Source organism: Danio rerio, chromosome 12, assembly GCF_049306965.1.
Source record: "Danio rerio strain Tuebingen ecotype United States chromosome 12, GRCz12tu, whole genome shotgun sequence".
Lineage (NCBI taxonomy): Eukaryota > Metazoa > Chordata > Actinopteri > Cypriniformes > Danionidae > Danio > Danio rerio.
In genome coordinates this window covers 35,727,933-35,741,200 of record NC_133187.1, presented here as the reverse complement: position 1 = coordinate 35,741,200, position 13,268 = coordinate 35,727,933, and the positions used below count along the sequence as shown (strand labels likewise).

Below are 13,268 nucleotides of genomic sequence, written 5' to 3'. Positions count from 1 at the left end.
AAATTGCAGATTTAGCACATGCACCATTGACATCTACAGACACAGAGAGGGCCATTTTCAGAGGCACTCTGCTGTATGAGTTGTGTTTCTCTTTGGCAGTGTGTCAGATGGAGTGAATGGATCTCAGACAGGAAGAAACCACTCTTCCTGATACATGATTTCCCTGTCAACTCCAGCTCTGACAGCGCATGCTTTTTCATGTTTAAATGAAGCAAGAGATGCCCACGCAGGATAGATTGATTTGAAATGCCAGGACCTTTTGAAGTTGAGTTGGGAGATGATGAGTTTGGATTCAATTAATTTATTGCATTACCGTGCATGATAATGTGCCTGGTTAATTACTTGCTTTAAACTTCGCATATACATTTTTATATTAGGGCTGGCACTTTAATATTGCAGTCTAGTAGAAGTAATTAAAATGATGATAGACTACTTTAAAGTTTGGGGTTGGTAAGATTTAAAAAAAAAAATGTTTTTGAAAGACGTCTCATCAAGCCTGTATTTATTTGATTAAAAACAAAGATAGCAATATTGTGAAATATTAATATAACGCATTATTTAAATGTCATTTTATGATAGTAAAGCTGAATTTCAATGCTTTCTCAACGCAATTCGTAACTTTTCGATTCAGTGGCTAATTCGTATCAATTCGTAGGATCTCATTTTTACAATTTTGTAAGATTTGCTCTTCCTGCAATGATGGTTGGGTTTAGGTGTGGGGATTGGTTCCATGCCTCCTTTTAAAAATCGCATGTTTTTATACGACTGAACTTGTATGAATTAGCCACTTAACTGACCAAATGTAAAATAGTTACACAACGTTTCCTTGTGAGATCAGGCTGGATTTCTATCATTACTTCTCATCAGGCACAGGACATCAATATGACGTCAGATTGATGTTGTACCCCCATGTCGTAGAGATGTTGCATTTTGTTTGGAAATGAAAATCGTGTTGACGTCAGAACCCAACGTCAGACCGACACCAATGTCTAACATCCAACCTAAAATCAACCAAATATCAATGTCTAATGATGTTACAGCTTGATGTTATGTGGACGTTACCATATGACATCTATTAGACATTGGAATTTAGTTGCCATACCTGACGAATAAACAACACAACCTAAAATCGACCAAATATCAACGTCTAATGATGTTACAACTTGACGTTGTCTGGATGTTATCATATTACCTCTTAGACGTTGGATTTTGGTTGTCATATCTGACGAATACAGTAAATGTCAATATTTGATGTCAATATGACGTTGGCTCGATGTTGGATTTTAATCACTTTCCAACACAACCTAAAATCAACCAAATATCAACGTTGTTATTAGATGCCAAAATAACGTTGTCCTTAGACGCTGACTAAACATAGAATTTTGGTCACTAGACCTCACGACCTAAATTTAAACTAATATTAACATTTTATAACGTTATGTGCCTGCTGGGTTCAGTCACAAGATCATTCAGAAATCATTCTAATATGGTTATTTGCAGATCAAATATTTTTCTGTTTATACTTATAGCTGATAACATTTTCAAGAATTTTGTCTGAATCTTTTAGTATAATTATAAGTTTCTAAGCCTTAACTTTGACCTTTATTATTACATTTTCTTTTCTTTAAAGAATGATAATGATAAGAATGAAAAATCATGCTAACCCCGTCCTTTAAATCAGTTAAGTATACACTGAAAAAATGATTCAAGGATTATTCCTTGGATTTACTAAATTTTTTTAAAGTTAAGGGGTTATAAACTATTTATTTGGGCAGATTTTAAACAAACAAATTAAGTTGAACATTACTAAATTTAATTTGTTTGTTTAAATTCAACACAAATAAATTGTTTGCAACAACTTTGCAGACAGCATTTTTTTCGGTGTATTAATAAAAAACATTAGCACAAAACACTTTGGACCCCGACCCAAAAGGTATAAGTTGACTCACAAATTTAAAAATATTGACTTATTGTTATGCCTATGTACAGATATACAACTCTGAATTATTTTCAATTTGAAGCTTTCCTCAGTGAATATCAGCATGCAAGTACATAAAGTCAACTTAATATCCAGCATAATAGTAATTACTACATTTAAACTGGCAGTCCTAATATCTCTACAGCTGTAGACTTTATTTGTGTTTGTGTGTGTGAATGGTGACCCTGCTTCTGTGCTGGTTTGTAAACAGTGTTTCTCAGAGATGTGGAGTCAGCTCTTGTCGTCTCCCTGGTGGTTTTCTCGGCTCGTTTCTGACAGGAACAGCACCGCTCAGCAAGGACTCCATCAGCATGCACTGAGTCTTTTCTGGAAACTGCAGGATGAGTAGGGAGAGAGAGACATGTGATGTGCTTGTTTTGGCCAGTGAGTATGATGCAAACATGAGCGTCAGTGTGTTGATGTTTTCTTCAATGTTTCTGGCTTTTTTGGTTGACAGATGCATCATACGTTAAAGTGAGACTAATAATGCCCTTATGAAAATTAACCATGGTTTTAAGTAAAGGTGTAGCACACATGTTCTTTGGAGGGGTGGATTGACTGGCATTTGTGTTACCACAGTTTTGCTATCACTATCATTAAAATACACTTTAAACACTGTTTAAAAATGTCCTGGCAGAAAATGATGAGATTTTTCGTTATTTGTATTTTAAATTTTTTGTCACCCACAATTAGATTTTCTGGATATACAGTGCTCAGCATAATTCAGCACACCCAATTTTATAAATGAATATTTGTATCCATTTCTCAGTGAATATAGGCAATGTATTTTAGTGCATTTAAGCAAAACAGATTTATTAAACAGAAATATTTATTCAAATAATATTTTAATCGCCAAACATTTTTAGAAATTGAAAGAAAATACAGTTAAATTCAAGCAAAATATTGCAAAAAAAACTACAAAATTTCAACTGCTGATTTTTCCTCTTTAAATTTGTATATAATATTTTTCTATAACATATAAATTTGGCTGTACTAGTTTTAGTACTGACTAATCTAATGTATTTGCACAAATATAATAATGTACAGCATCCTATTAAAAATATGAATTTAAAAGATAGATTTGTGAGGTGTGTACTTATATATGCTGAGCACTGGATCCATATATCACTGGGAAAAATTATTTATTGGATTTACAAACTTTTTAAAGTAAGTGGTTTCAAACAATTTATATAGGCTGAATTTGTGAGTTAAATTTCGTGAATCCAATTAATTTTTTAGGGCATATGCATATATACAGAAAATGTAATTGTGGTATAAAAAAATAAGAAAAATAAAAATAAATAAAAAAATTGTAAATTTGTAAAATTGTAAAAATAGTCTGTAAAAGATATTTTTTCAGACTACAAATATACACATTTTTGTAGTTTTGTCTGTCAATCAATCAATATGTTTTACTTCAATTGTTCGACATATATTTTAAGAACATCAAAATATGTGTAGCAAATTAAGCAAAAAAAATTTCAAATTTTGGCTATACACACATACAAAAATGTAATGACTAAAAGTCAGGACAACAATTTTTTTTGTTACTCTTACTTATTTTAATAATTTAATCAGGTTTCAGCTAAAATGTTTAAGTTATACAATGTTTAACTTAATAATTTTTGTCAGTTTTATTGATGGAAGTTGAGATGCGTAGAAAAGTTCACTTGAATAAACTAAAACATTTAAGGCTGCAAGACTTTTCTTACAGTGAAGTTTAACTAGAGCAGAGAAGCCCAAACTAGCCCCATGGTAACTTTTGATTTGGCCCGCATGCCATCAGAGCAGAGGGAGGTTGGGCTTAATACCTTTAATACACATTGTCAGTTCTAACTTAACATAACATTTCATTTGTTTGTTTTATTTTAAGCTACAAAAAACTAACTTTGATTAAATGTTTAATTATAAATTGTATTTTTTTTTGTTTTTTTTTGTTATGAACATCCTGTTGCTCAACAGATACACCACAACTCAGATATCCTCAGTGAGCACATCAAGGCAAAGGGAGGTGCAGCTTGACTAGTGTAGTCGGCATGAAACTCCATTGTGTCATAAATGAAATTCCTATGTTTTTATTATAGTAATTATAAAGTGTAAATAAATAAATAAATAAATAAATAAATATATATATATATATATATATATATATATATATATATATATATATATATATATATATATATATATATATATATATATATATATATAAAGCATTACTTAATCAGACTAAAGTCATGTTTTCTATTAATTAAAAAAAAATTAGGACATTATCCATGGCAACTTTGTTTTACAGCTTGATATTCAATCAAGATTGGTATTTGGCCCTTCATAGCAAAATGTTTGTACATCCCTGAACTAGAGTATTCATATTTTTGTTCCTTTTTTTGTAGTAAAACCATGGATTATTATCATAAGGGAGGTGGGTGTTCGTATGGCTTCATCTAAAAACTGATTTTTTTTATTGCTTTTTGGACTTTCTGTGTGATCTGAACTGGAATGTTTTCAAAAACGCTAACAAATTTGTAATGCTCTCATATAAACACACCTCGATTGTATTATTGGGTAAAACAGGGTATTTACACAAGCTTTCAAAATTGTTATAAAAGAAATTAATCAAGGATGCATCAAAAATAATCAAAAATAACATCAATATAGTATTTCCGAAACTTACTTCAAATAAATGCTTCAAAAACTGAACATTAACATCAATACATAACATTTATAAACAGTATTAATAAATGATTCTTAATAATAACAAAAAGAAATGTTCATTGAGCACCAAATCAACATACATTAAAATTGTTTTTATTTTTTTCACAATTACTTACAGAATGGCAAATAACAGGTTGAATTAAATTGATTTTAATTGTTTTGTAGTTCAGCAATATTTATTTACACTTGACCTTTTTAAAATACAGTGTATTACTTGAAGACAGTGTGATTTCTGAATGATCACATGACACAGAAGATAATATTTTAAATATGTTACAACTATTAAATTCATTACATTTAAATTGTTATAATATTAACAAATCTTACAGTTTACATTTTCGATTAAATAAATGCAGTCTTGGATCATATTAGAGAGCATAAGCGGTTTCAGAGGTGAAGAAAGTCGTATTTCTTTGTAAGTGCTGTATGCCTATGGTGTACTTCTTGTCATGAACTGTGATTCATAATTCTTTTACTATTTTGCCATCGTTGTGTTTGTGAATATCCACTTGCCTTCCCTATAATCGCACATGTTTTGCACTTATATATTTTTCCCAAAGTTTTTGCTATGCTAACTGTTATGTCACTCAAAGTGTATATTCCCGTCCACATATTGTTTCACTATTTTAGAGCTTATGATATCTGATGTTTACACCCTATTAAAGTATTTACAGTATTATCACCATTACCGCTTCTGTATGTTGTGCACCAAAAAATATCAAAGCAAGACTACAGCCAAAAACTACCAGCAGTTTTTTCATAAAGCCGTTTTTGTATAGAAAACACACGATACAGTTTTAAGCGTTTATTTTGATGTACTTTATCAAATAGCGTGTAAATTTCAATTATAATACTTGTTTAAAGGCCTATTTGTCGAAATGAGTTTATTTTATCCTGCACTGAACCATAAATCTCCATCTTACTGTTATTTAATTACAGTATACTTCATGGTTTTATTAATAACTGCATTCAATTCAAAGGTCTTTTTACATAGATGTGCATACATAATTTGCCTGATCAACATTTTATTCTATATATAAACCCTCTAAATCCATCAGACCTCTTTTCTTGTAAATGACCATTTTCTATCAGACTCCTATAGTTAGGTTCAGAAGTCTTATTTTATATGTACTGTTAAGGATATTAGCCGGTAAATGAAATCACTTTTTTTCTTTTTTTTCTTTGGTATTTAACAAAGTAAATTTTCTTTTGCATCAAAACCAGCTAAATCCACAAGTGCTTATTTTTTCAAAAACCTCTAAATCCACCTATTGGAACAAGACAGTGTAAACAAAATCTCTGAGTGATATTTGCAGTACCTCGTGGTTTAAGGCAGTTCTGAATGCAAAAGGGGGTCCAACCCAGTCCTAGTTAGCTGTACCTAATAAAGTGGCCAGTAAGTAAATATATTTTTATAAAACTACTTTTCAAAGATCCCCCGGTAAAAACATTTGATGCTAATATGCCAGAAAATGAATTGAACAAAATATACTAAAACTGACCTAATCCAGTGTTTACCGTTTTGTGCTTGAAATCTGTGCATGTTTGAAGAAATAATGAGGCGACGCGGCGGTGCAGTGGGTAGCACGTTCGCCTCACAGCAAGAAGGTCGCTGGTTCGTGCCTCAGCTGGGTCAGTTGGCATTTCTGTGTGGACTTTGCATGTTCTCCCTGTGTTCTAAAATTGCTAAAATTGACCGTAGTGTAAAAGAGTGTCTGTGGGTGTTTCCGCATCCGCTCCGTAAAATGTGCTGGATAAATTGGCGGTTCTTTGCGCTGTGGCAACCCCAGATCAATAAAGGGACTAAGGCGAAGAGAAACTGAATGAAGAAATATTGCCTCTATTGCATATGAAAATACAACATTTTACCAAATTAATTCAAGAATGGTGATAATTATTAGTTAATTATATGAGCTTCACCTGCAGTCCCCTATAAAATACTATTGTAATTTATTGTAAATGCTATAGTGTTTTTGACCCATACTATAGTAAGTCATTCATTCATTTTCTGCCACCTTTCCAAGGCCGGGTCGCAGGGGCAGCAGTCTTAGGAGAGAACCCCAGACCCCTTCCCTCTCCCCAGACACTTCCTCCAGCTCCTCTGGGGGCATCTCGAGACACTCCCAGGCCAACCGAGAGACATAGTCCCTCCAGCTTGTCCTGGGTCTTCCCCGAGACCTCCTCCTGGTGGGACATGCCTGGAACACCTCTCTAGGTAGGCGTCCAGGAGGCATCTGAAACAGATGCCTGAGCCACCCCAGCTGACTTCTCTCGATGTGGAGGTGCAGCGACTCTACTCCGAGCTCCTCCCGAGTGTCAGAGCTCCTCACCCTATCCATAAAAGTGCGCCCTGCCACTCTTTGAAGGAAACTCTTTTCTGCCGCTTGTATCCGAGATCTTGTCCTTTCGTTCATGACCCAAAGCTCATGACCATAGGTGAGAGTAGGAACATACATTGACCAGTAAATCGAAAGCTTTGCCTTTCGGCTCAGCTCCTTCTTTACCACTGGCGGTTCAGTACTTGAGTAAGTATAGTAAGTACTTGAATTAATCTGTTGTGGTAATTCTGAAAGTTGCTACAGTAACACAACAACCACAGTAATATAAACAAATGACCCAATACTGTAGTTTTCTACAACTATTAGGTGTATTATATGCTTCCATGTAGTAAAAACTAACGTATATTAAAGTATACCAGGTAATACCACAGTATGCTGGACCAATCATTAATAAAGTGTTGTAAATACTACAATACATACAGTATAATTCACTTTACTGTCGTATTGTTTGTATATTTTTTCATGTGAGGTGTCTTAATGATCATTTTGTATGCAAGTTTTCTAAAGCAACATCTGTCTAACCTGAACCCCGATTTAGTGTCACAGCGGGAGGTTTTAACCAGATCCCCATCTGCATCAGGCTTGTTGGCGAGTCCCCGTGTGTCTGTTACTTAGCAACAGCGCTCTTAATTTAGAGCTTTCTTTAATCCACATAATAGGTCAAGCTAGTTTTCACTGGGGGGAAAAGATGTGATCAGAGCACTAGTCTCATCTGGTTGCAATAAATGGGACATAATAAATATACTTCTCTCTTGTGAACGGATTCATTAAAACATGGCTTACATTGATCAGATGCTCCTCGTTGCGGGCTACTGTATCAGACAACCGCTCATCTCTGTGGAAATTCAGCCGCCGGAGGAAACAACTACACTCTAGTAAACATTTGAAGTGGATCAAAAAGTTGTTTGATAATAAAATAATGGATGTTGTTTAATAGTTTTAGGACAACTTTAATGAAAGATTTTATAAAATGCAAGTCAAATGTTGACTACTAGGGCGAAGCAGGTAGGTAGTGCTGTCGCCTCACAGCAAGAAGATCGCTGGTTCGAGCCTTGGCTCAGTTGGCGTTTCTGTGTGGAGTTTGCATGTTCTCCCTGCATTCGCGTGGGTTTCCTCCGGTAGCTCTGGTTTCCCCCAGTCCAAAGACTTGCGGTACAGGGGAATTGGGTAGGTTAATCTGTCCGTAGTGTATGTGTGTGTGTGTGTGTGTGTGTGAATGTGTGGGTGGGTGTTTCCCAGAGGTGGGTTGCGGCTGGAAGGGCATCCGCTGCGTAAAAACTTGCTGGATAAGTTGGCGGTTCATTCCGCTGTGTCGACCCCAGATTAATAAACAGATTAAGCCGACAAGAAAATGAATGAATGAATATTAACCGAGGTCTCTCTCTCTCAATCTCTCTGTTTGTAACAGTTCTGTTGATATCAGCAGCTGAGACACATGCATTTTGAGAGTGTAATCCAGAGTGACAGCAATATAAAGCTTAAGGACACACAAGAAAAGCTTTTTGACTCCCACATTACTGGCAAAAAAAAAAAAGAAGAAGAAGCAACCTCGATCAGGTTGGGGGCGATTCTAACACGTTGTAAGGTCTTCATCAGTATGGATGTGTATTGTTGTGGTCCTGTTTCGCAGATTATTGTTCTTAAATGTGAAATAAGGGGCTGGTTCAGTGTTTCCACCTTGTGGACAATATAAATTGTGCAAAAACTATTCAAAAAGCATGTGCAAGATTACAAAAAGATGCACTGTTGGTTACAAAATTTCCATAATGCACATTGTATGCATAACCTAGAGCAGTGTTTCCCAACCGTGTTCCTGGAGGCACACCAACAGTACATATTTTGGATGTCTCCCTTATCTGACCCATTCATTTCAGGTTTAGGATAGTGATGTGCGATGCCACTGGTTTCCAATCCGATCCAATACTAAGTAAAATGAATGATACTAGGGATGTAACGGTATCAGAATTTCACGGTATGGTAATACCTCGGTATGAATGGCACGGTATGGTATTTATTGAATAATTTACAGGAAAAACAAAACTAATGAAAAGACACGAAAAAAGTGCCAAAAGTGTTTATTTACCTTAGCACTGAACATATCAATGACATACAAATTAGCCATCTATCTGTATTTTAATAACAAAAAACTATTAAACCATATGAAAAAAAGTTTCAATTTAGTATTGTTGAAAAATCATCACATTCAACATTTAATCACTCACTTACTTAGATAGAGATGGGTTTTTTGAGTAAAAATTATCATATAAATATAATCTGGTAAAAGCTGGGATCTCTGGGCATGTCCCCTGCAACAGAAAAACCCCTCTCATTTGGGACTGAGGTTTCTGGGACAGAGAGATATGATGTTGTGCATTGTCTTTCCACCACTTGAGAGGACAAGCCATGAGTGAGATAGAGGTCTCTTTGCGGTACAAGTCAATGTCTGCATCAATCTAACAAGTGTGCTGTGTTCTGCAGTCCCCATGTTTTTAGTCTTATTCCCTGACTTATATTTCACCACAGTCTCGCAGTGCCTGCATATTGTTTTTTTCTTTGTCTGTCGCCTTTTCTCCTTTTTCGTATCTTTTTAGAAAGAAACCGAAATGCTTCCACACATCCGATTTAAAACCCGCTTTAGCTTCGATCATTTCCAGCTCTTTTTCTTCCCCGCTACTAGCAGCACACTCCATTGAAAACAGACCGCAAAGGATGATGGCCACGACTAGGCTGATGGGAATTGTAGTTCCCGCTACCTCCCGTTCGCTTCATTCGCCTAAGCAAACTTTTCTCAGAAATATAGTTTTATTGAGTCATGCGACTACGGTAATATTGAAAAAAATTACTATTGCGGTATGACGGTATTTACAATATTGTTACATCCCTAACGATACCGATTCTTTGCCCAAAAATTTCTGTTTGGGAAATTAACGTAAACGTAAAGTAGTGTACTAAAGTGTCTCTTCATACTGAATTTGAGACATATTACGGGTTATTCTTGTTTATTGATGAAGAATTATCATACAAAAAAAAAAAAGAGCCAACTTACATATTTATTGACAGCATTTGAGCATGTACATCTTACAACGCCTGCCTGAACATCTACAAAACATTCACACTTTTTAGTTTAGTGACGTGTTAATCCGGTCCCCTTTAAGATTTTTTACTTTTTTCGTTGTTTTATCATTGTCACAAAATACAGCCACATTGTCACATTTTCTCCCTTTGTATCTGGATAGTGCCTGCCTGCTGCACCTAAGGACTCTGAAAGCCATGTCTGTCCCACCTTAGCAGCACCTGTGCATCTCCTTTCCTCCTCTTCTAAACAACATGTGCCAGGCAAGCGGACTGAGTGGCTGACTAGTGTAATCAGCAGTTGTACAGTGCCATATTACGCACATGACTTAACAGGCGGAAGAACAAGTAGTTTTGACTAAATTGACATTATTCCGAGAAACTAGGGTAATTGTGGTTACTTTCCGCTGTATTTCTATTTCCAATAAACTACATATTGAAATATCGATATTTTGTTAAGATAATCTATTCTAGAACATACAAACTGGTATCGAAGATATCGATATTTTAGTATCGATCCGCACATCACTAGTTTAGGAGTCTCTACTAATGTTCTGATGAGATGATTAAGGTGTGTTTGATAAGGAAGAGGTTGAAAATGTGTACTGTTGGTGTGCTTTCAGGAACAGGGTTGGGAAACACTGAGTATGGAAGACGATTAGGGAATAAAAGTATTTAAATGAAACAGATTACATTTGTCAACCTATGCAGTTTGACCATGATGTGTACAATTTTTATGGCAAAATAAGCTCTTATGTTTCATACATACATAGCATTACAATACCCTTCATGAATAAATATGACAACTGATGCTTATATACATACATCCATATGCTTTTCTCATATGCAAATATAGCCTCAAGCAGCACATTCAATGGCTCTTTCATTCATCTAGTCACAATCTAAATTTAGCATTTCGTTTTGGCTTCAATTGCCTTCCATAATAGTGTATGCAAAAAGTCTAATGCACAGGTGTCAAACTCAGTTCCAAAAGGGCCGCAGCTCTGCACAGTTTAATTAAATTCTAATTAATTATCTAATTAAACACACCTGATCAAACTAATTGAGTCCTTCAGGCTTGTTTGAAACCTACAGGTAAGTGTGTTGGAGCAGGGTTGGAACTAAACTGTGCAGGGCTTCGGCCCTCCACGAATTGAGTTTGACACCCCTGGTCTAATGGATATGATGGAGTTTTAACTGTTTTATTATTGTATTATCACACCATGTCTCTGGCAAAATAATACATAACACAATAGTATGATTTCATAGTACTTGAGACGTTTTTTATTTTGAGTTGATGTTTATCTTAAAGTGACAGAAATATCAGTTTATTAAAAAACATGGATACCTTGACATTTACTGACAAACTCAAGCAGATTCTGTTGAGAATATCTTCTGAGACATTAGAACTAATTTAATTAGGGGTAGTTAAGTAGAAGTATCAAAATAAGTAAAGGGAACAAGTCAACAACAGGTTAAAACTTTACTTATCCAAATGAAGCATAATTATATGTCGGTAAACAGGGCATATTATAAGGATTTTTATCATTATAAGGATTATTGTCATTGAAGAACAATGTAATTGTTATACAAACTGTCAAATTCCATCAAAAAGAAAAGTACTGATGAGTAACGGGTTTAAATGATCAGCGGACTGTTGAATGTGCTGATTTCCATTCATTCACAGCTTATCCGACAGTTCATACATCAGTCAGAGTATACATACTGGAGGAAAAGTCCTTATTTTGGTTGTGGCCCAACTGGGTCAATGCTGGGGGCTCGGTTTGTGAAGGGGTGCCACTGGCCCTGGATGCTGGGGCTGTCTGTGTGGAAAGGTTTCCGAATACGGATGATGTCCAGTCCTGACTGATTGGACATCTTGGTTATAAGTTCAGCTATCTGCTGTGATGTTTTGTTGGTGATTATCTCCTCAGTCACGTTCCCATTCACTGCAACAATCATAGAAAAACAATGAGTGTGCTGGTATTTTATAGATTTAATGACATTTAGTCAACACTGCTGGAAACAACATTATATAATAGTTTACACACATATATATATATATATATATATATATATATATATATATATATATATATATATATATATATATATATATATATATCGGACTTACAATACTCAGCTACTATTTTTGGAATTCTGCTGGACTGAGGTGAGATGTAAACCACAGTTCCCGGATTATTCTTTGCAAAGTCGACCACGCCTTCTTCAATGAAATCCCTAGAGGAGAAATATCATTTAAATTAGGTCACTTATAATTATTATCAAACAAATTATGCAAAATATCACTTAATTATGTAGCTGTATTACAAATTAATTATTACAAATATTATTAAAATGCTTCTTTTCTATTAAGTTATAGTTTTTTTTCTCATCACACCGCATTATTTATTTACAAATTTGGTATGCATGTGTATCTATCTATCTATATATATATATATATATATATATATATATATATATATATATATATATATATATAATTAACTTTTTACTTATATAATATAAACTGTATTCGCTTATCATTTACATGTTTTATACATGTTATAAAATTCTTTATGGTAATGTGGTTTATCCTAATAAAATGTTCGAATGTTTTAATGCTCTTGTTTTTTGTTTTAAATCTTCTTTTGTACATTTCTTATGCTTTTCTTCAAATATTCTCACGGACCTGTGTTGGCGGTATTGTATGCAGGTTCATCACAGTTGCTATAAACTCATACCTGACTCCTAAAGACCCCTGTCCTTTCTTGGAGAAGATCAGAGAGATTCGCTTTAGCTGACAGACATAGCGACCCACTCCATTCTGAAGAACGCTTTGTAAAAACCGACTCGGTGTCCCTCGAGCTGTCATGTCCACATTTACAGAGATCCTACATTCAGATCTGCTGACTCTTTTATTGCTGTCTGTGTTGCTCGGAGTAATATCACACACTTTTAATAATCAAATGTACTGGACAGCAGTCAAGAAGGCATGTGCAATGTCAAGTACGCTACGCAGTTTCATCCGGGTGGAAACAGAAGCGATCCATCAGAAGTAACGGGTATATCGTTTTGTATTAAACGATCGTGCTTACAACTATATCTGAGATAATGCAAGAAGTAATGTAGCTTAATTGGCTATAAATAAACATGCTTTCGAA

The 13,268-nt window shown here is 34.7% G+C and overlaps 1 protein-coding gene across 1 annotated transcript; it reads right to left on the bottom strand.

Moving 5' to 3' along the window:
• Positions 1-11,365: 11,365 nt before the first annotated feature.
• On the bottom strand, positions 11,366-13,115 carry mrpl43 (mitochondrial ribosomal protein L43). The gene is given in 3 exon segments (NM_001002428.2): positions 11,366-12,053; positions 12,239-12,345; positions 12,849-13,115. Coding segments are annotated over 3 exon segments (447 nt in total). The 5' UTR covers positions 12,980-13,115; the 3' UTR covers positions 11,366-11,844.
• Positions 13,116-13,268: the final 153 nt, after the last annotated feature.